Here is a 25,505-nt window from a genome sequence, read left to right on the forward strand (position 1 = left end):
CTCCAAAGATTATAGTATTAGTGGGTGGGGCCTTTGGAAGGTGCTTAAAAATCATGAAGGTGAAACCAAGATGAATGGGATTAGTGCCTCCAGAGAGCTCCCATAGCCCCTTTGGTCATCTGATGATACAATAAGAGGTTAGTAACACAGAAGAGGACGTGCTTGCACCTAGATCTTGGACTTCCAGCCTCCAGAACTATGAGATAACTTTGTTGTTTAAAAACCACCCAATCCATGGAATTTGTTATAGCAGCCCAGAAGGATGGAGACACATACTGAGGACCGTTGCCCTCATTCTTCTTCCTTCTGCCTTTCACTAATGCTTCATAAATCTGTGAACCACAGGCTATGTGCCCTGCCAGCAGATGCTGCAGGCAACTCATAAACAGCACAGCCTGACCAAATGACTAGTTTGGAATTAGAACAGTCCCTTATATTTTCAAGTGTCAGTCTGAAAGAAGTGGCACATAGAAAGCATGCTAATAACTGAGGATACTCATATATCTGGTTCATGAAATGTTCACGAACTTTACAATCAGAGCCTCTCTCAGGCAGTAAGTAGGATGGACAGGTGAGTCCACTGCAACGTCCAACAGCAAAATTGACAACAAAGCCATTGGCACTGATTGTTAAGATTGCAAAAATAAATGAACAGCTATACCAGGCCTCATTCATTTTATATATAAATCGAGCCTCATGACACAGTTTGGGACTCTTGTTTACTATCTGCCCTTCCAGGTCAGGAGTAACAATAAATATTCTGGAGAAACAAGCTTTCAAGTGCGCATAGTCCCTGAAATACTTCATTGCTCATAGAGGAAACATACATAAGTCTGTCAGATAACAGCATTTAAAATATCAAAGTAACTTGAAATAGGAGTGGGAGAGGTGTTTGCAAATGGTAATAGATCTCTTATCGAACTAGAATTACACAGAAATACGGTAATTATATATCATGTCATATAACTGGATAAGATTATCATTGTCTTATTAATTGATCTTTGGGTGGTTAGCATAGCAGAGATGGAAGACAGTAGGGGGCAGAAGGAGTTCTTGAATCATAAGAATTCTATGTATGAAGAGAAGGAATGTAACTTCCAACAGTGGATTGCAGGCTTCTGAGTTCCAGGAGGTGGTTAGAGCTAAGAATATGACTTAAAAAAAGAGCTTCAGAAAAAAAAAAAAATCATGGTTGATGGTAAAAAAGTCACAGGTGATATGGTTTTAATGAAAATGAAGTTTTACTTGGTCATCAAATGATGATTAAATATCTCCCAGCCTGAAAGTACTGGATGTAAGAACCAGAGGGGGAAAAAGATAAATAGGACAGAGTTCTGTCTGAGGACTTGGCTACACTTAAAAATGTGATGATGACACTGAGATGGCAAGTAGGTCTTTGCACAACACATCTCAATGCCTCTCCCGGTGATAGATTTCTAGCTAACATATATTTTGGCTCTGAATCATGGCTGTATTTCTAGCCTTTTCAATGTAAGCAGCAATACTTTATGTATATGGAAAATGTTAGCTGTACTCAACATATTTATGACTGAAGTAACCTAACTTTAAAGAGTTTCAACATTGTGCAAAAAGTTTGGTGTGACGAGTGTGGGAAACTGACATTCAGAAAACAGTTAGGCATTCCAAATGCGTATCAACTCTTCTTCACAGCAAGCCCAAGAGGTAAGCATTACTAGTCCCATTTTACAGATGAGGGGAAAAAAGTTTAGGGAGATTAAGTTATCTTCTATCATCTGGTAAGTGGTAGAACCAACATTCAAATTCCAGAGCTTCTGACTCTTGGTCTTGTCCCAAAGTAGCAACTGGTATTCAAATCACTAAGTAGAAACTAGGATATTGTATTTGAGTTTGGAAAGACATGTCAGAAATCATGAGTGGTTCAAGGAAATTAAGTCAAGCCAGGGAATAGAACCGGGGGAGCGAAATAACCAAGTAATATGTGCCAGGAAAGGCAGGCCCAACCTGTGGGGTGAATCTAATGGGATAGAAAGTTAAAAAAAAATGTAGGGTCCAGTTCAGCTAGCTATCTGCAGATTCCCTGGGCCAGAGGCCTCTTAACTATCTATGTGGGGCTTAGCTATGCCCATCAGTCTCTTACAGCAACTGTCTTTTGCTCCCAGTGGAGTCACCTTTTCAGGCTACTCAGGCTCAAGATGAGAAGCATGAAATGGTCTCTTGTCCTCTTTCCACCTCAAACTACCTGCCAGACAACACATACTCTCAGCATTGACTATTGTTTTTTTTTTTTTTTCTTCCCCTGCGTTCATTAAATATTTCGGTTGTAGTAAATCTCTTTCCATAATGTATATGTGGAATATAGTCAAGGATGGCAGGAAAAAAAAAAAAAAAAGAAACACATAACCTAGATGAGTGGCAAGAACACAATAATTTTAAGTAAGTTCAAAACTGCCTCTAAAGTTTGAGTCCTGGTGATGCTATGGAGTTACTGTGTCCGTTCTGAGTTTCTCAAACCATCATCACGTCAAAAATTTCTCTTTACCACACCATTTCAGGTATAAGTCTTCATACATTTGCATGATTTTTGATTTCCATCCATATTCCCCATTAGAGTGCAACTCCATTAGGCAGGCTTCTTAGCTTTTGCTATTCATTGTGTTTTAAGCACGGAGCATAATGTTGGTACTTAATAGGTATGTGGTTAAGTAGTTATTGTATGCTTGACTGAATAAATTATGCTTTTACATTTTTGTACTGCTTAGTTTTTTCATCTGGGAAATGGAAAAAAATGAAGCCAATCTCAAAGTGTTGGTGTAAGAATGGTTTTTAAATGCACAAAATGCAATATCTATACATACACACACATACACACACACATATATCAAATGCAGTAGGCACTAGAAATGTGATGGGTGTTATTATTGTTCAATGATGGGGTCTGTTTCTTAGACAGAACAGATACATTTCCTCTCAGATGGCAGCAAAATATTAAATATTGAAAATACAGGAAATTATTTTTAAAGGAAAGATCTATGAGAGTGACTGGAAAGATCAGAGCATCATGATTTCAAGACGTGCCAAACTCAGTCTCAATTACTTGTGTATTATCAACCTCATCTAGGTTTTTCACAGATGTTCCGGTAGATAAAAAAATAAATAAATAAGAGTAAAAAGGAGGAGGAGTAAGAACTGCTAGATAGCAGAAAGAAATGAAAATTGATGTGAACGTGCTGCTATAGCAACCTCCTGGTTTACTGTGTTGCTTGCTACTTAAGGCTTGAATACAATATGATATCACTTATTCCTAGGAACAGACTGAAGAATATCATGCATCAATGTCTCAGCCCCAAGGGGTATCTATCTTTAGTTGCACATTTGAATAAATTAATGTATTATAATATATTAGGACATTTTAATGATTTTAGACTTTATTAGGCTATTTAAAATGTATGTCTTGTTTACTTTATCAATTTTAATGAAATTAATAATTTTAGATTAGAGACCTTTGGGCTGCCTTACTCGTGACAGTTTGATTCACGCAGGGAAGAGACTGCCTTTAACTTTGTATCAAATAAACAAAGGCTATAGTGCAAGTGTCAATCCTCCTCTGGCTGCAGTTGAGTCTTGTATCCCTGACAACCTGGCCTGTGACTAGATACTTCCCCTCCGCTTGCACTGCTTTTCTAATATCAATGTGCTCATGATTTTAATGTCAAATTTCATCCCACAATATACCAACACAACCGTTTTGCAGGGATCACATCCACAAAAAAAGAGATCCTGGGGCCTCAGAACTGAGCAACGGGGAGCAGCTTCTTTTCTGCAGTCACAGAGTGGGTTGACAGTTCCCTGCAATCTAAGGTAACAGACGAATATGGGACCAATATTGTCTTCTCGGTGTGAAAATGAATTAAAATAAGAATGGCTATCCTTCATCGTGATTAAGAGGCCACACCTCATTTTTGCAACAGAGTGTATTTCAAACACCATGTTAGTTGCTGGGAACACGGTGACAAAGAGGGAGGGATGCTTGCTCGTAGTAGATTATGGCTCAGGAGGAGAGAGACGGGTAACAAAGTTGAGTATAGTTTAAGGGGTGCTTTGATAGAGGCAAGCCTGTGGCAGTTCATCTGGAGAGACTCCTTTCTGTGTAGAAAGGGGTCAGGGTAGTTTTCTGAGAGAAGGTAATATCTGGATGGAGACTAAAGGAGCAGTGAAAGGCAGCCAGCCCAAGGAGGCCAGGATAGGTGTGAGTGTGTGAGTGTGAGTGTGTGTGTGTGTGTGTGTGTGTAGGTGTGGGGGGGGAGGGGCTTATGAGCTAAATGGTCAACATATGAAAAGGCCATAAAGATAAAGATCATGTCACAGTTTGTGAACTAAAATATTTTAGGACACTTCTAACGCCATTGCGAGATGGTACATGGCAGGTGAGCCTGACAGGTCAATAGGGGCAAGGATATGAAGGCCTCCCATACCCAAACTGGGATGTTAGGACTTGATTCTAGGGACATTCAGGAATCCTTGAAGAGATTTAGGTATAAAGTGATAAGATCGGATGTTTATTTTGGAAATATTGCTGTGAATTTTAAAGAACACAACCCAAATCTAGCTATTGGTGGACTGTGTGTGTAGTATTAACATCTCGATTTCAGGATGTTCTAAACCAGACTCAGTGCAACCTTTCCCAAATCTCTTTTCCTATGTTCCCAGACTCAGCGACTTCACCATTCACCTTATCACTGAGCTGGAAAACTTAAAATCATCTTCCCATGGTCCTTTCCTTGTGTACCTAACCAATCACTGAAGTATACAAATATTAACTTTTTCCTCTCTTGCTTTTTTTTTTTAAGGATTTATTTATTTATTTGAATGAGTGAGCGAGTGAGCGAGAGAACATACACAAGTAGGAGGGGTAGAGGGAGAGGAAGAGAAAATGTGAAGTAGACTCAGCACTGAGCACAGAGTCCTACTACATGCCGCTGGATCTCATGACCCTGAGAACAGGATTTTAGCTGAAACCAAGAGTTGGATGCTCAACCGAAAGCACCACCCAGGTACCCCTCCTCGCTTGCTTTTCAATTCACAACTAATACCCTAGTTAAACCATATTTTGTAAATTTCCCATCCCAACTGCTCTGAGAAACATTTTGTGAAGACAGGGAATGGATATGATTACTACCCTTGAAAAGTCCTTCAGTGGCTTCCCAGAGCCTGTTGAATCAAGTCTAAATCTATTATCATGACATGTAAAGGGCTCCAAGTCTTGTGTCTGTTGGCCCTTTGTATGAGGGAGAAAAACCATGAGAGACTCTTATCGATAGGAGATAAACTGAGAGTTGCTGGAGTGGAGGGGCATGGGGAGTGGGGTAATGGGGCAACGGGCATTAAGGAAGGCACATGATGTGTTGAACACTGGGTGTTCTACCCAACTGAAAACTACTGAACACCACATCTGAAATTAATGATGTACTATATGTTGGCTAGTTGAATTTAAATTTTTAAAAAAAATTAAAAAAAGAACAAATAAAATGCTCTAAGTCTTGCCCTAAAATGCATTTCTAACCCTACCCCCTGTTACACCTGATTTCACATCCTCTACCTCAAGGCATAAAAAAATACCTCTCTCCACAGAATGCCTACATCACAATGACCATGTTCTTTCCTTGCTTATGATTATTCTTGACTCCTTGCAATGTTTGGAAATAGTGCTCATTGGTATCAATCATAAAAGCTACCTTTTCCCTGAAGTATGTGTTAATGCTCTGATTTGAGGTGAAGGACCCCTGCTGTGCACTATTCTGGACTTGTCTTAGGGCTCCTTTAAGATCTTCTTCCTTGGTCCTTATTTCATTTTGCTGATTTCTATGACAAACTGTAAGCTCTAAGTCAGGGAATGCAAACTGAGGTAGCCCACTTTCAATTTTGCTTGGCTGGCCCAAAGTTTTATATACAATAATTTGCATGTCTGTCTTATGGACATGTGCTTTCCATTTCCCGGAGTTGAAATGTTCTCACTTATTTCATATATTTAGCCTTTATCTCTTCCCCAGCCAATGATCATAAAGTCATTACAGGGGTAACAAAACTGTACTGACAAGATTTAGGCTGTAAAAAAAAAAGAGTGACATAGCATCAGAATAAAATTATAGATACACAGTGAAATAACATTAGAAAAAGAAGTTTCTTCAATGCAGGAATTTACTTCATTTTCAGTCTTTTTACAATTATGTCACAGTTAAGTGCCCAATGCATATATTTTTTTAACAAATGCATAAAATCCCAGGTCATCAAAAAAGATTATTTTTAACAAGGGATGGTAATGGGTTATTTCCTGTACCCTTCTAAATAAAAATATGTAACTGCTTAATCTTGTAAGAATGGCCTTGCAAAAGAGAAGAGAGGGAGAAAGAAGGGGATGGAAAAGAGAGAGAGAGAGAATTAATTTATTTCTAGTCTCTTCTGAATAATCAAAGTTGTATAAAATCTAGAAAAGGGATATCTTGACACAAGACTCAGGAAATTGGGGTTGGTTTTGTTTTTGTTTTTAAAAATTACTTTGAACAAAAATAATAAAAAATAATAAAAATAAAAATTACTTTGTAGGGCAGCCCAGGTGGCTCAGCAGTTTAATGCCACCTTCAGCCTGGGGTGTGATCCTGGAGACCCGGGATCGAGTCCGTGTCGGGCTCCCTGCATGGAGCCTGCTTCTCCCTCTGCCTGTGTCTCTGCCTCTCTCTCTCTCTCTGTCTCTCTCTGTGCATCTCTCATGAATAAATAAATAAAATCTTTGAAAATCACTTTGTTGAGGTATGATTTATATATATATATGTGTGTGTGTGTGTGTGTGTATGTATATGTGTGTGTATGTGTATACCTGGATGCACATATTTAATATATACAACTCAATGAGTTTGGGGTAAGAGTACACCTGTGAAACCATCACTGCCAAGTCCAAAAGCAGATCTATCACCCACTACGACGGTTTCCTTAAACTTAGATTTTACTTCCCATTCAGCTTTCCCACTTACTTCTTTTAAACAAGTCATTTTACCTTTATGAGATAAAGATTTTTTTCCTTAGGTATAATCTAGTTAGAATTGTATGGGGTGCCTGAATGGCTCAGTCAGTTAAGCATCTGACTTGATTTTATCTCTGTCATAATCTCAGGGTCAAGAGATCAAGCCCCCTGTTGGGCTTTGCACTGAGCATGGAGTCTGCTTAAGATTCTGTTTCCTCTCCCTCTGCTCCTCCACCTGCCCTTGCTCATGAGCGCACTCTCTTTTCCCCACTCTGTCTCTAAAATAAAATTAAGTTTTAAAAAATGTAGTTAGAATTGTGTGAGGAATGGGTAGGAGAGTATATAGAGAGCTATATGTGTAATAAGATTGCAAAATCAGCGTGTACGGTACAATTTGCATGTCATTAAAATTGCCCTTGAAAATCCCTTAAAATTCCTTATTGTAAATAAACTAACATACTTTACAAGAGTCTCCAAAATGTAGGGTGAGTGCTCCAAGCTGGGTACCGAGTGATCTGTTGGAGTTGAAAAGAAAATGATAGAATGCCCATTTATATTATAATTGTATCTCATCTTTTAAATTTTATATGGTGTAGGTCATTTAATGTTGGCCAAATATTAGTTCAAAAGTGCATATGCACAATTTACAAATAAGTATGCATATACTGGTAATTTTTTCCTAAGTTTAAAGTTTTATTCATAGGGATATATATTTTGAAAATGTCGTGGACCACTGTTTACCACTGATCTACAAGATAGTAATGCCATCTTCACAAAAAAAAAAAAAAAAATACAAAACTCAAGTTTTTTCAATGCCTATTTAAACATTAGTCCATTACAATATAGTTTATACTTTTAGTCTTAATTCTAAATAAATACACTCTTCCTCTCAAGCCATAGATTAACTTAATTTCATGTCATCAAAGACATTACTTGCTTCATAGTACTTTGCCTATTCTGAAAGTGCCCTGCACTGGATTTAAGGAATCTATTTCTTTTTTATATATCTTCTCTATTACCAAGATAAAAGTTTATATTTTTTGCTTTCCATATCATTGAATTCTGAACCCTGATTTTCTTAATACTAAAATGTATATGAAGTAAAATTAAGTCTGTGAGCATTGTCCCTCCTAGGAATGCTAAAAGGGCCTGTAGTGTAAAAAAAAGTAACCATTTTATACCAAAGGATAATATTTTAATAATAAGTACATAACTTTAGTCATTCTCATGGTGCTTATCTAAACAGTTTAACAAACTAAATGTCAAATGGCTAATATTTCTTTTTTTTTAAAGATTTTATTTATTTATTCATGAAAGACAGAGAGAGAGAGAGAGAGAGAGAGAGACTAAGAGAGAGATACAGGGAGAGGGAGAAGCAGGTTCCATGCAGGGAGCCTGACATGGGACTTGATCCCCAGACCCCAGGATCACGCCCTGGGCTGAAGGCAGACGCTAAACTGCTGAGTCACCCAGGGATCCCCAAATTGCTAATATTTCTAATGTAAATATATGTATTTTTTATTGTCATCCGTGTTATCCCTGAAGGAGACAGTATGGAAGCTATCTTTGAAGATAGCATCTGATGATTCTCAGCTCTCGATATTCGTGTCCCTATTTTGCCCCTTGCACATTCAATAGAGTCACCCTGTGTAACCAATAAGATGTTACAGAAATTCTAGAACATAACTTCTGGGACTAGGTCATAAACAGTTTCTAACTTGCTCTCTCTTGGATTACTAGTTCTGGGAAAAGTTAACAACCACGTCAAGATGACAAACAGCCTTAGGAAGAGGTCTAGTGGTGATTAACTGAGGCCTTCTGCCAATAACAAGAACTAACTTGCCAGGCATGTGAATGAGATGCCCTGGGAGCAGATCCCCCAGCCTTAGTCGAGCCTTCAGATGACCAGCACCAGTGACACTTGACTGGACCTGATGAGAGACACTGAGTCATCACTACCCAGCTAAGCTGCTCCCACCTTGACCCACGGAAACTGTGGTAGGAAATGCTTACTGGATTCAGCTGCTAAGTTTGGGGTTAATTTGTTACTTGGCCGTAGATAACTAAGGATGGCAGGGTATACAGGGGAAAGAATTTGGACTGAGAGGTTAAAGATAAAATGTGTCTTGATGGCATCTTTGAAGCTGAGTGCTCTTGGACAGGTTAAGTCTCTTGTGCCTCAGTTCTGTCATCAGTAAATTAAGGGCAATAAATTGTGTCTCACAGAAGTCTGAAGAGTAAGTGAGATAAAAGAATTTAAAGAACCTGGAAAGTGCTTTGTCCTCAGCAAGCATTTATTTCTTTCTTTTTTAAAAAAATGTGCTCTATTTTGCAAGGTTTTAAGGTTTTGAGATTATTCTCAGCACACAGACATGGGTTTTATAGGTCGTGGAAGAACTAGAGGCAGAGATGAGACTATGGATGTTCAGGTACTGCCTTTTTTTAATTATTTGTTTATATTTATTTGAATAAAGCTTTGGCTTTGAAGATCTTAATTTAAAAGAGATGAGTTTTTATAAACATTCTCTTAAGTAGAAGTGAAGAGGGTAACTTATTCCTGAATATTTTTGTAAGCTCAAAGTATAAAATATCTGGAGGAAATACAACTTCTCCAGATCTTGTAAAAACTCTGCTACACTTTGACAGGGTCTCTGACAGCTTCGTGTTTCTGTTAGTGACCCGGAGGTCAAGAAAACAGCTTGGGAACGTGCTGTATCTGTTTCTTCCCTGTGTGTCTATCTTGATTCCATTATTTCTGTGTCTTTGACTAAGTAAATTCAGAAAGTGTGAGTGTTTGTATGTGCAGTCTTTTATTTTGCTAATTCATAAATGACCTGCAATGCCCTTACCCTTGCCATTTAACACTGACATTTCAAATTATTTTTGATAGTCTCTGAAGTGCCATGACCTACACTAGGTGCAGGGACTCTGCATGAAGACTTGCGAGACTTCTTGAGTTCAAATCCCAGCTCTGCCACTACTCTATGAACCTGTGCAAATTAAAAACACTCTGTGCTTTGGTTTCCCCCAAGCAAAAGGTAAGAATAATTATAGTATCTATCTTAGAAGTTATAAGTGTGAAAATATAACAAAAAGGGCTAGTGTCTGTTAACAATTTAGAACACTGCCAGTCCAACAGCAGGTTTTTTACATCATTTTTCATTTTAATGAGATAAATATTTGAATGGCCTGGGCCCAGAAGGTAAACAACCACCACTCAGCAACCAGAACCCTTCCCTTTCCTACTCCTTGCACATTCTCAAATTTGCTTCACTGAGATTTTGAGAGGACTTTATATACTCTTGTGGTATTTGATAATTTGAGTATTTCCTCAAATAAAACCTTAACAAATGACAGATGTATACTTCACTCTGAAATGAAAGTGTGTTTGCCTTTGACCGGTGCATTTGATTTTCACAGCTCTCAGATTTTCTCTAGGTGTGTGAGTGTGTTGGGAAAGGGCATTGATTGGGGAGAATCAATCTACCTTTTTTAGCAGTGGTTCTGAACTCCTTTGAAAATGTAATAAAAGCTATAGTCCACCTCTCCAGTAGGAAAAAAAAAAAAGTCACTAAAGTTATGACTATGGACACCAATGGGTCCTTTGCTGTTTTTGCTATAGGCCAAGAAAGTCGACTAAGGATTATTGCAGCCTTTTATGACAATGGTTGCTGAATTTAGGAAAGAACAAGAGAGAGAGAAATAGAAAAAAAAAATTCAGGACATCATTTCACAAAACACTGGAAACCAAAAGGACTTTAACAAAGGAGCTCTCACTTGTACTACTGGGGATAATTCTGCTAGCTTGTAAGAAAGGTATGACATGGATTCAAAAGAGACTTTGAGAGATATGTAAAGTGGTTTGTCATTATTTAATCTGTGCTTTGTGGAGGAACCAGGAATTGGGGGGTGGGGGGAGCTTGCAAGGGAGGGCCCTGAGACCATGGAACTGAAACTCCATTCACCTCTCATCTACCGAGAGAGAAGTCATGCTTTCATTGATATTACTTACTGGGCTTCCACATAAGATTGTATTTGAAAAAAGGGTTTCATGATTTTCAGAGGATTGGGAACCACTCTTCTAGATGTTTGTCTATATAGATAATCCCAAACTTGAACTTCTGAATCTGGATTATCAGAATCTGAGAAAGGTTATATTGGCTGATATACAATATTGTATGATAGGACAAGGGTGACTGCAGACTAGTTTATCTAATTCCAAGTATGTAAAAAATGGGGCTTCTAATGAAGCCACAAAGAGGTAGATTTAGAATTAGTAAAAACATTAAATAGTCAAAAGAGTTAAAAATTGAGCGCCTCAAATTGTAGAAGAGGTTGCATAAAAATAGTTGCAAATAATTGTAGACAAAAGCAGAGTCAGTTACTCAGATCCAATGAGGTAGTCATGGGATATCCTTGGTTGTTAAGGCTGACGTTGAGAGGGGGAAGCTCTTCTACAAATCTTCTTTGGATTACAGTTTAAGCAAAAAAAGTACCTGCTAAGTCCTATCCACTGTCATCCACTACGGCAACATCTCAGCTCTTACCTCATTTCACTAGTTTTCAGTTCAGACATTTAGCTGACAATAGTCACGAGTCATGATGTAAATAAGTAAACCCCATGCATGTACACGTCGAACAGTATGGAATCGCCAATATTGAGCTTTTTTGACTAAAAATGGCAGTTGCATATGGTCCAACCTAACATTTTCTTGAACACACTCTTCCCTAGTTTTGAGGCAAAAAATATATGTTCCAGATAACATCCTCCCCTCTGCATCACATCTTCCTGCTAACCCGCAGGGGTCCCCCTCTTCTTTGATGGCTTGATAAGAGCAGCTGAAGAGGTGTGAAGGAGCCCACTGCTTGAAAGTAAAGAGAAAGTAGTCAAGTCCTGTCTTCTCTTGTTCAACAGCTCTTGTCAAGGCTTGTCCTGGGGCTCCTCAAGGGGACAATCATAGAGAGCTAAAGTTACAGTGGCCCTAAAATCCCCTTGGTTAGTCCTTTAACCATGTATTTTATCTTCTCGACAGGCCCTTTAGTGATAAAATATCTAAAACACAGCGTTCTATACAATGCAATGTTAAAACGCCTCGCGGGAGAGTAAGGCAGGTGAAAGGGTTGAGACTTCTCAAGGAAGCGAGGCAAAGGCAGCAGCTCTGATTGCTTCTGGAGTGCTCTCAGGAAAGCTGTGCCCAAGTCCTTTAAAAGCTGGTTTACTTCCCAAGTAAACATGGTTGCCAGCAAGAGCAACCGTGTGCTGGGTCCGAAAGGAGGAGAAGAAGCAAAATGCATCAGTGGCCTCCCTGAGATCATAGAAAACCAAAGTGGACATTTCTTCTAGATGCTATTAGCTACTCCTCCCTCTCAGGTGAGCCCCTTTGGTTTGCCTGCCTTTGAGGAGGCTGCTGAGAATCATTCAAGCCAGTTAAAAAAAAAATGGTTTCAAGTAAGTATCTGAAACACAAACACATTAGCTCAAAGTGCTGGAAACACAGTAATAATCACAAAGTCCTTACTTCTTCTCTCCTTTGTACCATTCAAAGGCCGGAGGCGGCACACCTGCACCTTCGCATCTTATCAATCCACTGCGTCCCGGGGCCACGGTGCCAGATTTAATTTCCTGAATCGTAGGAGCGACTGAAAAAGAAACAAACAAAGCAAGAAACCAGTGGGTAAGTGAAACTAATCTGCAGCAAAAATATAACACACATATATTTTTATTCCTTCTATATTCAAAGCAATCTTGTGCCTGATAGGCCAATGCATCACATTTTCAGTGTTTTATGCTTCTAATACAAGACTAGTCATTTTCAGCTTCATTTTTCAAGTTGGACAATAGATGAATGTTCCCAAGGAGTGCACAGTAAATGCAATACATTTTGGCCTTGCTTCCTGTTGGAAAAATGGCATTGTTGAGGGGAACACTTCATCTGTACTCCAGTCAGACTACAGTCCCATAATAGCTCTCATTTATTGAGTGATCACTGGGAGCCAGTCACTGGGCTAGGTGCATTATGTTCAAGATTTCCTCAGGGTAATACTGTAAGCTAGATGGGATTATCCCAACATCATAAATGTGAAAACTGGAAGCTCAGAGAGGTTAAATAATTTATCTAACGTCACACAGCTACTTAGCTGAAGAATTTGGGCTTAGTAGGGGCATACTGACTTAGGCACATTGACTCAAAGCCTCAGCTCTTCCATTATTCTGTGTTTTCTTCTGCCTACTTCCTGCACTTTAGCACATTAGTGTTTTTTTGGGGGGTTGTTTCTTCTACCCGGAATGCTATTCTTTTCCATTTCTACAGATTTAGGCTCAATTAGGCGTCTCCATTCTCTTTCCTGTTGCTCCGGTTGAAAATAGCTTTCCAGTCTCGAAATAGTTTATCTAAATCTCTCATCCCATTGCTTTCCATCTTGTATGGTAATTATTTATGGGAATGCCAGGCTTGTTTGTTAGCTGCCTGAAGGCAGGGTGAGTATCTGGTTCATGTTCAGAAATCAAAACCCACAAAATGATGCTTAAAAAGCTTCTTTCTAATATAGCCACTCCTTTACTTATCAAATAGTTGTTGAGCCATCAACACACACCAGGCATTTCTCAAGGCACAAAGCAGTGCAATTCCCGGATGTGATGAAGTCTATGTTCTAGATGGAGGGAGGGAAGGGGAGACAGATTATAAGCAGTAAATAAAATAAGTAATTCAAATAAAACATTAGACAGTGATAATAGAGATGATAAATAAAAATTAGGGCAGGATAAGAGGAGTCTGAGCAAGGAATAGATTATAGTTCTATGTAAGGTAATCTGAGGAAGATTTATTGAGAAAGTGAGATTTACGTAAAGACTAGATGTAGATGAGTGAGTTTGCTCTGTGGATATCCAGAGAAAGAGCCTTTCAGGAAGAGAGAAGAGCTTGCAGTGAGGCCCTGAGGCTGAGGCAAGCCTGACTTGCTTGAAAAATAACAAAGATAACCATGTGGCTGAAGGAAAGGAAAAAGAAGGAGGATTATCGGGAGATGGAGTGTGATGATTAAATTTGCGTCAACTTGACTGTGTCACAGCGTCAGGGTATTTGCTCTTTCTGGGTGTGTCTGGTTCTGTAGGAAATACCATTCAGATCAGTGGACTCAGTGAAGTGTATGCATACCACAGAGTCCATTGAAGGCCTGACCAGAACAAGAGGCAGAGGAAGGGAGAAATGCCCCCCTTCTTTACCCGACTGTTGGAGGTAAAACACTGGTCTTCTGCTCTCAGACTGAGATTCACACCACTGGCTCCCCTGGTTCTCAAGCCTTCAGACTTGGACTGAGCTATACCACTGGCTTACCTGAGTTTTCACTTGCAGACAGTAATTCAGGGGCCTCCTCAACCTCATGTGAGCTATTCCTGATAACATAATCTCTTTGTGTGTGTGTAAGTAGGTAGATATGTGTAAATATGTATGTGTGTATCTATCTAGATATCTGTAGGTTTTATGCATATAAGTATATGTATACATCCACACCATATATAGACTTATTTCTATATGGACGTAGACACACACACACAGGTTACTGGTTCGGTTTCTCTGGAGAACCCTGACTAATACTTGGGGCCAAAGGATAGATCAGATAGGACCCTGAGGGCCATTTTAAGGACTTGGCTTTACTCTGAGCAAAATGGTGAACGACTATGGAAGAGAGATATAATCTAGCTTTTTTTTCAAAGGTATTTTGGGTGTTGTGTTGAGAAAACATGATAGTGAGGCCAGGAGGGAAGCTGAGCACTCACAGGAAGCTGTTGCAGGAAGCAAGGCAAGTGATGCTGGTAGCTCAGATTAGGGGGGTAGCACTGGGGGTAGGAAAAGTAACTGGCTTTGGAGTCTGTTGTGAAATTGAAGCCAATGGGATTTTCCTAACATAGTAAAAAATGAACAAACAAAAACCAGGAGTCCAGGGTGACTTCATTTGGCTTCACTGGAAGGTTAGACTACCCTTCGCCTGAGATGGGTAAGATAATTAGTTGATGAGTTTGGGAGAGAAACATTAGGAGCTGTATGCAGGTGTCATTGTCTTTTAATAGATTTTATTTTTTAGAGCAATGTCTGTTCACACAAAACTGAGTGGAAGGTACAGAGATAGCCCATATACCCCTTGCCCCAATCCATGCCTAGCCTCTCTGTATGGACGTTCCCTACCACAGCAGTACCTTTGTCTCAGCTGATGAACCTACATCGACACCTCACGATCATCTAAAATCCGTAGTTTACATTAGGTCTCCTTCTTGGGGTTGTATATCCTATGGGTTTAGACAAAAACTTAATGACATATATCTGTCATTATGATATGGTACAAATTATTTTCACTGCCCTAAAAATCTTCTGTGTTCTCTGCCTATTAATCTCTACCACCCCGCCACCCCTGGAAACCACTGATCTTTTTATTGTCTCCAAGGTTCTGCATTTTCAGACTGTTATATAGTTGTAATCACAGAGCATGTAACCTTTACAGACTGGCTTCTTTCACTGAGTGTAATGCATTTACGGTTCCTCCAATGTCCTCTCATGGCTTGAAAGATCAATTCTTCCTAGCACTTGAATGATATTCCATCATTTGGAAGTACCACGGTTTATTTATCCATTCACTTACTTAAAAGTATCTTGTTTGCTTCCAAGCACTGGTAATTAGAAATGCAGCTTCCTAAACATCCACGCACAAGCTTTGCGTATGTAAGTTTTAAGTTCCTTTGGGTAAATACCAAGGAGTGCAATTGTTGGATCACATGACAAAGTTGTGTTTAGTCTTATAAGAAACTACAAACTATTTTCCAAAGTGGCTCTATCATTTTGCATTTCTACCAGCGACGTATGAGCGCTCTTTTTGCTCCACAACCTCATCAGCACTTGGGGCCATCGGTGTTCCAGATTTTGGTCATTCTATTAATTGTGTAGTGGTATCTCATTATTTGATGTGGAACATTTTTTCATATACTTAATTGCCATCTGTGTATCTTTGGAGAAGTTTCTGTTAAAGTGTTTGGCCCATTTTTTAATTGGGTTGTTTATATTCTTATTTAATTGGGTTGAGGTTTAAGAGTTCTTTGTGAATTTTGGATAACCATCCTTTATCTGATGTGCCTTTTACAAGTACTTTCCCCCAGTCTGTAGCTTATGTTTTCATATTCTTAACAGTGTGTTTCACAGAGCTGAAATTTCTAATTGTAATGAAGTTCATCTTATCAATTATTTCTTCTATGGATTATGTATGGCTTTTGGTGTTGCAGCTAAAAAGACATCACCCATTCCAAGGTCATCTAGATTTTCTCCTCTGGTATCTTCTAGGAGTTTATATGCATATCTATTTTCATAAATATTTTCTCTTCTATCCATCTTTTTAACGTACTACATATTTTAAATAACACTATAGGAAAGTGTTTAACACAACAGGAACCTTGAAAATGCAAATACTAATTCATTCAGACAAATGACCTGAGTTAAGTGTGCACCCTGGATATATTTAAGTTTCTTTAGAAAGCAATAAAAAAATACAGAGTTTAATGATTTTTCAATATGCAGTGAATGTGAAAACTGTAAACACCCTTACAACAGAACATTGCCTTTCCTTTTAAAAATACTCTAGGAAATTCATCATTTTCTTTTAAAGGTGATACTTCACTTTGAAATTATAACACCTCTATTTCTCTGTGGTATTTTTATTCTTAATAGTAAAAGTTCAGTTTATAGTTCTGGAAAGAAACTTGTAAAGAAATATTATTTTTATTAAAGTGCTTGCTAATAACTTGATGAAAAAATAATAAAAAAATGTTGCCAAACATATTTGAAGAAAATGCTATGAGATAATACACATGCCCATTTATATATTTATATATGTAGTATATATATGTAGATATGTTAATATATTATATATGTATGTATATATCTGTATGTGTATAGGCCTATGAATTTGTGTATATATATGTACATATATATACACAAATATATATATATATACACACACACTCTGTCTCATATAAGCAATCATTTAATAAATTTAATTATCTTTATAAAGCAAAAATCCCATCTCCCCATAAAAGGCAATAAAATATACAAAAGACATCTATAAATAAAATCCAACTTATTTGTCAATTATTATGACACATTTTTGCTTGTGAGAGGCATAGGTAGGATTATATTTCCACTCTTGCTCTCATAGGCTTTAATCTCTTTCTCTCCCTGTCACACTCAGAGGCCATAATCTTTTATAATATCCAACTATTATTGAAGATGAAATAACCATATGCAACAGGAGATCCATCACAAGCTTCTATTGATAACCTGGTTAGTTTAATTACTCTCTTGTTTGTCAAGGGGGCCATGACTCATTATAAACAAAACCATGAAATCCGGAACATTGCCTGAAAACCCATGCGTAATGAACCGAAATAAAATCTAATTTGTCATTAAAAGGCTTTTATGCAGTTCTTTGTGCATATGGCTCAACACTAGGTGCTTTACCACACAAGTTAAAGGGACATGATCCTGTTGTCTAGAGGTTCACAGGCTGCTATAATGGACACTGAAAATGGAAAGATACCTAAAATGTCATATGGAAGCATACATGAAGAATGAGTCAAGAATTAACACTGTTTGTAAGAAAAAGTCCTAAGAACATTTTTTTTGTGTTAGGGAATTAAAGGGCTATGGGTAATCAATATGGAGAGGGGAGTCTGATGTAGATTTCATTTTGAGGTTAAAATTATACACTTGAACTTGAAGGCTCTATTGATTTTTCTTGGAGACATGAATGAGCCCTTTCCATATTCTTCTTCTACCTCTCTTAAAAATGACTATTCAAAAAAAAAAGAAAGCGGATTCATCCACCTATCTTCATTCCTTTATCAATTAAATATTTTTATTAGGGACTATGTTAATTTAAAAAATGGTATTCTTGCCTCATAGGGTTAACATTTTTGAGGTGTGTGTGTATGTGTGTGCATGCATGTACAAAAAGTAAATAAATAAATAGTAAAAAAGCTGTATGAACTAAGATGAGAATTGAGCAGAATAAAAGAAAAAGGAATCCTGAGATATATTGTTTTATGTGGTGCGGTCACGGAGGTCCTTATTGATAAGGCAACATTTGAGCAGAGAATTAGAGAAATAGAGAAATAGAGAAAAGGAATCATGCGGTTGTCTGCAGTAACATATGAAAAGGAAACAGAAAAGCAATAGGCCTTGAGTTGAGAGAGCATGTTTGAGATGGAAACATTCTTAAAGGTTTAAGTAGCAGCAAACAGTCATCATGGCCTGAGCAGATAAGTGAGAGGAAGAATCCAGAAGAGAAAATTGGGCAGGCAGGTGGGGCTCAGATTCTGAAGAGTCTGGTAGCCCATGGTAAAGCCTTTGAATTTTGTTCCAAGGAGATGAGGTTTTAGAGATTTTGAGCAGAGAGACATGGCTTGATTAACTTTTTATAAATATTCTTTGGCTGCTGAGTAGATCATGGTCTGCAGAGAGGCAGGAAGGGAAACAGAACTGCAGAAGTGCTAGGAGGCTATTGTAGTAATTTTTAGGATGATGAGAAAGCCATTGGCCAATCCATAAAAAAGGAAGGAATTTAGAGAAAATTTAATTAAATAGATCATTGGTCACATTGGACCTGAGTCAACTCATTTCAGTTAACTGGCAGTGACAGGACATTTTTAGTGAAATTCCAAGTTTATACCATTCTGAACTCTATTACTTTGTATAAATAGAAGAATTCTATGGAGACAAAAATGTCTGATTATACCCAGCAGGTTTCTTTTCTAGAGCACATCTCAGAGACTGTGACGTACATGTATGTCTTATGAATATTTTTTAGTATGAAGCTTTTTCCAAACTTATGAGACCATGGAATTGCAAAAGTTTTTTTTTTAATATTTTATTCATTTATTCATGAGAAACACAGAGAGAAAGACAGAGACACAGGCAGAGGGAGAAGCAGGCTCTCACAGGGAGCCCGATGCGGGACTCAATCCCTGGACCCGGGATCACACCCTTCGCTGAAGGCGGATGCTCGACTGCTGAGCCATCCCAAGTGTCCCTGTAGAAGATTCTATATTAAAGTCCTGTGGGGCTAATATGTTTTTGGATATGATCTGGGTATGTTGGACAGTGGGACTTGTAGATGTCTAAGGTCTAGTCCACATCCTATGTTATGTGATTTATTACTATTCAGGTCAACAATCATCCCTGGTTAAACAGGTTTCTATGTGCTCATGAAGTATAATGCACTCATGAATTTTATGTGGGGAAAAGGCCACAGTTATTTGCATCATAAATATATAGTCATTTATTTGCCAGAAATATATACCTTACAACAACTATGATTAATTATCAAACTGGAGCTATAACAATGAATTATAAGTATGCTTAGCTAAGTTGTACAAAACACTCATTTTCCACCAAAAATACATTGTTTTAAGAAATCATATTGAACCCTTCCTAGAAGAGATAACCAAATGGTAAAATCTGAATGATTGCTCCCAGAACCTATTTCTTTTTACCATCATACCCCATTGCTCTATGAATTTCGGCCATGACCCAGTAGTGTAAGTTTCTTTTACAGGGAATGGGAGTGTAAAGGTAGGCATCTGCATGTGTTTGTGTTTCTGGAACTGTTTTTCTTTCCAGAAAGACCATTTTTGTTTTGCTTAGATGCAGCTTCTTTCAATTACACCAAAGTAGCAAAGAAACTGATTACTTGAGCATCTCAAATTCATAAGTACAATGGCATCCTTTGGAATAGATGGATTTGTGTGCACTGCTGAAATTTCAAAATACTGCCCTTATATCAAATTGTATATAGCTGTAAGCTGAAGCAATTGTATACTGAAATGAGTTAATTTTAGAGAAGTATTACTAGATGGATGTGGGGAACAGCAAAGAAGGGATGTTGGGAAAAGCCAGCAGTGAAAGGGTCAAGAAGGGGTATTTAACACCTGTGTGATTAGATGCTCATAAAAGAGGAGTCTTCCCTTTTCATTTACTCAGTGGGATTATTTCCATTCATTGTTTAGCCAGTCATTTCAGGATGAAGATAATTAAAGGTTCTTCATCCAAAACTCCAGGCTCTGCAGGTGCAAGCAACAGAACCTCTGCACTTGGCACCCAATAAGCCTAATCAAGATTCAAGTTTTCTTAGTTACATGACAATAGCCACAAAGACCTTCTTCCTCTCTTGTCATTCTCAGTGGGAGCTTTGGTTTTGTACAAAGTCCTGTTATCAAAAAGATGAATGAATCCAAGAATTCTTTCAATAGCCTTAGTGAATTAAGGTAGTTCAAATGAAACCTTATAGTTCCAAAGGCAAACAAATTTGACACCATCCCTCTCCCTCAGAATGATGGACAATGACGAAGGTGCCATATTAAAGAATTACAGCAAAAAAGAAGAGTGAGGAATAGTAAAGAGAAGTAAATCGTGAGGAAGTCTGTCCTACAGAAGTATGTAGGAAAACACTGTGGTAAATAAGCATGTTGACCTTGTTTGAAATTCTAGAACTTGTGAGCTACACCAAAGAAGCCTCAGTCAAATAAACAGTCTTTGAAAAAAATTTAAGGCTTCCAGTACCTACCAGAGAACACATCATATAGGATGTGCTCAATACACAATTGTTACGGATGAGGATGATGATAGTTGAAAAATGTCTTCCTTGAAGACAGGTTGCACCTTAGGGTAGGAATAATGACAATCTCTCAAAGGCTGTCATAGATCTCACAGAAATGGATCACAAGGTCAATAAACCCTTTCCATGAAGCAAATATGTCCTCGCCTTATGGACTAATTAGATCTTAAAGAAAGCTAAAAACTCCATCTTATTGCTAAGAGAAAAAAATAAAAAAATAGTTTATGCAGTCAGATTTTTTAAAGAATCAAATCACTGAAATACAGTTGAAAAATAATCTTTGTGACCTAAAGGACTTTCACATTGAATAACACCTCTGCCCAGTTTTCACAGGGGATGGAAATAATACAGTTTGTAATGTACCTCCAACTTCCCCAAGACCTTAAACATTTACACAGTCACAAAATAGTGCAGTGAAAAGGCTTTTCTTTGCAGTCAAACAAAAGTGGTTGTAACATTCACTATCTGAGTTACTTCACCCTTCTAAGTTCCAGTTTTTTCATCCGTAAAATAAATAGTGCCTACTTCAGGGACGGCTGTATAGACAACATAAAACACTTCATAGAGGCCCAGAAATAAACCCACAATTTTAGGGTCAATTAATCGTCAAGAAAGAAGGCAAGAATATGCACCGAGAGAAAGGTAGTGTCTTCAAAGTGTTGGGAAAACTGGACAGCTACAGGCAAAAGAATGAAACCGGACCACTTTCTCACACCATACACAAAAATAAACTCAAAGTGGATTAAGAATCTAAATTGGAGACCTGAAAGTATAAGAAATCCTAGAAGAGAGCACAGGCAGTAATTTCTCTGACATTGGTCATAATAACATCTTTCTAAATACGTCTCCCGAGGCAAGGGAAAACAAACCATTGAGATTTCATCAAAACAAAATGCTTCTGAACAGCAAAGGAAATGACCAAAAAAGCTAAAGACAACCTACTGAATGGGATAAGATATTTGCAAATGATATCTGATAAAGGGTCAGTATCCAAAATATATAAAGCACTCATACAACACCCCAAACCCAAATTATCCAGTTAAAAAATGAGCAGAAGACATGAACAGACATTTCTCCAAAGAAGACACAGAGGGCCGACAGACACATGAAGTGACGCTCAACATCACTCATCATCAGGGAAATACAAATCAAAACCATGACATATCATCTCATACCTGTCAGAATGGCTAAAATCAAAAGCTCAAGAGACAAGTGTTGATGAGGATCTGGAGAAAAAAGAACGCTCCTGCACTGCTGGTAGGAACGCAAACTAGTGAAGTCACTGTGGAAGACTGTGTGGAGCCCCCTCAAAACATTAAGAATAGAACTACCCTGATATTCAGGAATCCCATTACTGGATGTTTCCTTAAAGAATACAAAAAAAAAAAAAAAAAAAAAAAAGAATACCAAAATATTAATTCAAAAGGATACATTTACCCCAATGTTTATTGCAGCATCATTTACAATAGCTAAATTATGGAAGTAGCCCAAATGGCCATATAGATGAGTGGATAAAGAAAATGTGGTGTGTGTGTGTGTGTGTGAATATATTTCTATACAGTCACATATATAAAAAATGGACTATATATATATATATATATATATATATATATATAAATGGAATATTATACAGCCAAAGAATAATGAAATCTTGCCATTTGCAACAACATGGATGGAGCTAGAAAATATAATATTAAGTCAATAAGCCCATCAAGGGAGACAAATACCATATGATTTCACTCATGTGTGGAATTTAAGAGACCAAACAAGTGAACAAAAGAAAAAAAAAAAAAAAGAGAGAGAGAGACAAACCAATAAAACAGACACTTAACTATAGAAAACAAAGAGATAGTTCCCAGAGGGGTGAGTAGGGGATGGGCAAAATAGGTGAAGGGGATTAAGAGCACACATATCTTGATAAGCACTGAGTAATACATGGAATTCTCAAATTGCTAAATTATACAACTGAAACTCATATAACACTGTATATTAACTACACTGGAATTAAAAACAAAAACAACAACAAAAAACTTCATGAAAAGTGTTTACCTTAGTGTTTGGCACTGAGTTAGCAGCCAATAAAAACATTAGCTACCATTAAACAGGTATTACTACCAGTGGATAGGAGATGAGAGCTATGCTCCCTTTAAGAACATGAGATCATGATAAGATATGGATCGAAAGGGAACTAATTTTTCAGAAATTCATTGTCTTGTAAGCAAGTGACTGATTAATGTAATTAAAAGCTATATCAGTATAACTTTTACTCTCCCAGAAATCCATCCATACCCTGCTTTTTAATTGCAGTTAACCAAAAAGGACATTTGTGGTAGATCTCATCTTAATTTCTCAACGATCAACAAGAGGCTTAGGTTCGATAATGTGCTAAAACATCAAATGAGTTCCTTCTAGAAAAATATGCAATTGTGGACATACATTATGTGTTAGGGCATATAAAAGATCAATGTATCGATTCAGTTAAGCTTATGATGAGATCATTTTGTCTTTCATATGAAAGACAATGAAAAGTGGAATTTCACATTAAATTCGCATGAATTTCACACGAAATTGACTTCAGTGGTTTCATTAAAGGCTCGATATCCATCCTAGTTGACTAAACTGTGATCTCTGACTCCCTTGCATTTGCACAGGTGCATAAAAAGCAAAGTATTTTGTAAACAAAATTCCAGAGCTAAGACATACAGCTACAGATGAAGTCTGATCTTAGGGGCACTGGTGAAGGCGCTTGCACTGGCCCCCTAGACAGGCAAAGAACAATCTGTGCATTGTTTAAAAGTACAAAATAAGGGATTCTTTTCCTAAAGTCATGGCTTAATGCTATTAGAGTATTTCACGCTTTCAAGGAGGTTAACTATATTTAAGGTTGCATTAGTCATTTATATGGTGGTGTGAATGCTCTGATATTGTGTTGATTGTGAGCACACATATGCAAGAGGCCTTGAAGGATGGATGGTTGGGTGGCCTGTGACTCATGAAGAAGTAGATAAAAGAACAATAAGGCGAGAAAGGGTTGTCTAATGAGGAGTCTGTTGGTGCTTCGGCATAACTCATTCATAGCGTGCTTTGGGCAAGGGTCAGCAGCACTGAAATCACAGCCTGCAGTAGCTGTCCCCTTATAGTCAGCAATGCTCACTTCAGTGATGCATCCACTGTAAAATATGTCTGAGATTTATTGGGCCACCAGCTGTATCAATAGGAATTAAATGGTTCACTGTTTTCCTAGCTGTTCACCAAACTTTCTTTCTTTAGACTTTATTCATGATTTGATCTCTTCTCTGTTGTCAGTCATGCTGAAATTATAGCTGAATGTGATTGATTTGGATACAGTGGACCAGTTTGCGAGAATTTTGAAGCTGGGACTCTCCGAAGGCATCTCTATTCTCAGCACGTGTGATCTTGCAACACAAGTTGTCCATCAGCACAAACTTTCGGAGTCCCTAAATGTGCACATGCATTCTTTTCATGTTGAAGCTATTATGAACTTCCTGATATAAAGATCATGTCTTACTGAATCCTTCCAAAATAAAGATTAGAAGCATTCGGATGCTGTCTTTAGATTACTTATAAAACATGAAAATATTCCTGGGAATTTTTCTCATGGGGAAAACCTTCTTGTTCGATGAATCAGTCAAGATACGTTACTTAAGCTTCTATTGTGTTTATTGGTATGTCTTAAGTCATGGTACATTTTCAAAGATCAGAATCAATCTGTCAGAATAGAAATAAACTAGACATATATAAATTTATGGTTTTTGCAGCCAATCAATGTAAAAAATGACACCAAAGGCTGTACTTGGTAATCGGTGGGGAAAACACGGGTGGAGGGTTTCCTCAGGCTAATTCTCAACAGATCAAGTCTCCTTCTGATTTCAGGGCCAGCTTCCTCCAAAAACCTACTAGTGAACCTGAAGGCACCAGGGAGTCTTGGGCTGGTATGACTTCTGCCCTCTGCAGAATAATCACTGGATTCTATTTCTTAGTTGACTAAATGGTTTATTATTTCTTCTTGTTTCTGTAGCCTTCAATAATCTTAAAATAGCACATTAAAAAAGTTGATTAGAATTCAGTTATTAAAATTATTTAGTTCTGAAAAATGAATAATTCATATTGCTAATGTATTCCAAAGGATTACTTTCCAAACACACTGTCTTGGAGGAAGAGAAAAGAAAGGCTCTGAGTAGCTAGAAAAAAAAGGAAAAAAGGGAAATTAAGAGACAAACGTTGTATTAGAGAAATCTAGTTGTAAACTACCCATTTCTTCTTGCCTGATGCCCTCAAATGCATGAGGGTGAATGTTGGAAGTCTAGCAAGACTACGGGGAGTGTGTTAAGCGAATGACATTTTCAAAACTATATGCGTAGATTCCCTAGTAAGGAAATGAACACGAAAGTGAACCACTTCCACTTCTCCATCTATTTTGAAGTGGTAATCAGCTGTGTGCTCAGGCCCGCATCCTGGAGTTTGTACCGTTCTAGAATTTCGGTATGGTTCAACGAGTAAAGCAACGGGGGTCATGACTGTGAAGCAGATGTGCTTTACCCATCGACTTGCTCTGAACTGACGAACAAGGAGAAAAACGACAGAGCAGGAAGTGATCCTCGTTGTAGAATTGAGAGGTAATTTTTCTTCCCATCTGAAAAACACAGTCTCAGCCACTTCTACTTACGGAGAAAGGAGGCTAGATCAGAACAAACACGGTAAGGAGTACCTAAGAGCAGAAGAATAAGAAGACATAAAGCGGGAGAGACATTTACCTACAAATAATACATCTTAGAGAAATAAGAAGATATGGGAGGAGGATGGCAGGAAAAACTGTAATTTTCAGGAACAACAG

The 25,505-nt window shown here is 37.8% G+C and overlaps 1 protein-coding gene and 2 long non-coding RNA genes across 6 annotated transcripts in view; 2 read left to right on the forward strand and 1 right to left on the reverse strand.

Annotated features, from left to right (window-relative positions):
- NEGR1 (neuronal growth regulator 1) overlaps nucleotides 1–25,505 on the reverse strand; it is an 813,801-nt gene that overhangs the window by 176,590 nt on the left and 611,706 nt on the right. For both annotated transcript variants that reach the window (XM_077905038.1, XM_077905039.1), the window contains exon 5: nucleotides 12,517–12,637. In XM_077905038.1, coding sequence (XP_077761164.1) covers nucleotides 12,517–12,637 — 121 coding nt within the window. The remainder of the gene's footprint in view (nucleotides 1–12,516; nucleotides 12,638–25,505) is intronic.
- On the forward strand, nucleotides 1,129–5,028 carry LOC144318273 (uncharacterized). The gene is made up of 3 exons (XR_013384120.1): nucleotides 1,129–1,683; nucleotides 3,734–3,840; nucleotides 4,830–5,028. It is a non-coding gene; the product is annotated as an uncharacterized LOC144318273 (long non-coding RNA).
- Nucleotides 8,699–25,505, forward strand: part of LOC144318271 (uncharacterized) — a 36,046-nt gene continuing 19,239 nt past the window's right edge. For 2 of the 3 annotated variants that reach the window (XR_013384115.1, XR_013384116.1), the window contains exons 1-4: nucleotides 8,699–8,995; nucleotides 9,888–10,035; nucleotides 10,620–10,813; nucleotides 12,544–12,672. This is a non-coding gene — a long non-coding RNA (uncharacterized LOC144318271). Of the gene's footprint in view, nucleotides 8,996–9,887; nucleotides 10,036–10,619; nucleotides 10,814–12,543; nucleotides 12,673–23,956; nucleotides 24,201–25,505 lie in introns of those variants that run through there. The other variant, XR_013384117.1, reaches the window with a different exon arrangement.

Source organism: Canis aureus, chromosome 8, assembly GCF_053574225.1.
Source record: "Canis aureus isolate CA01 chromosome 8, VMU_Caureus_v.1.0, whole genome shotgun sequence".
Lineage (NCBI taxonomy): Eukaryota > Metazoa > Chordata > Mammalia > Carnivora > Canidae > Canis > Canis aureus.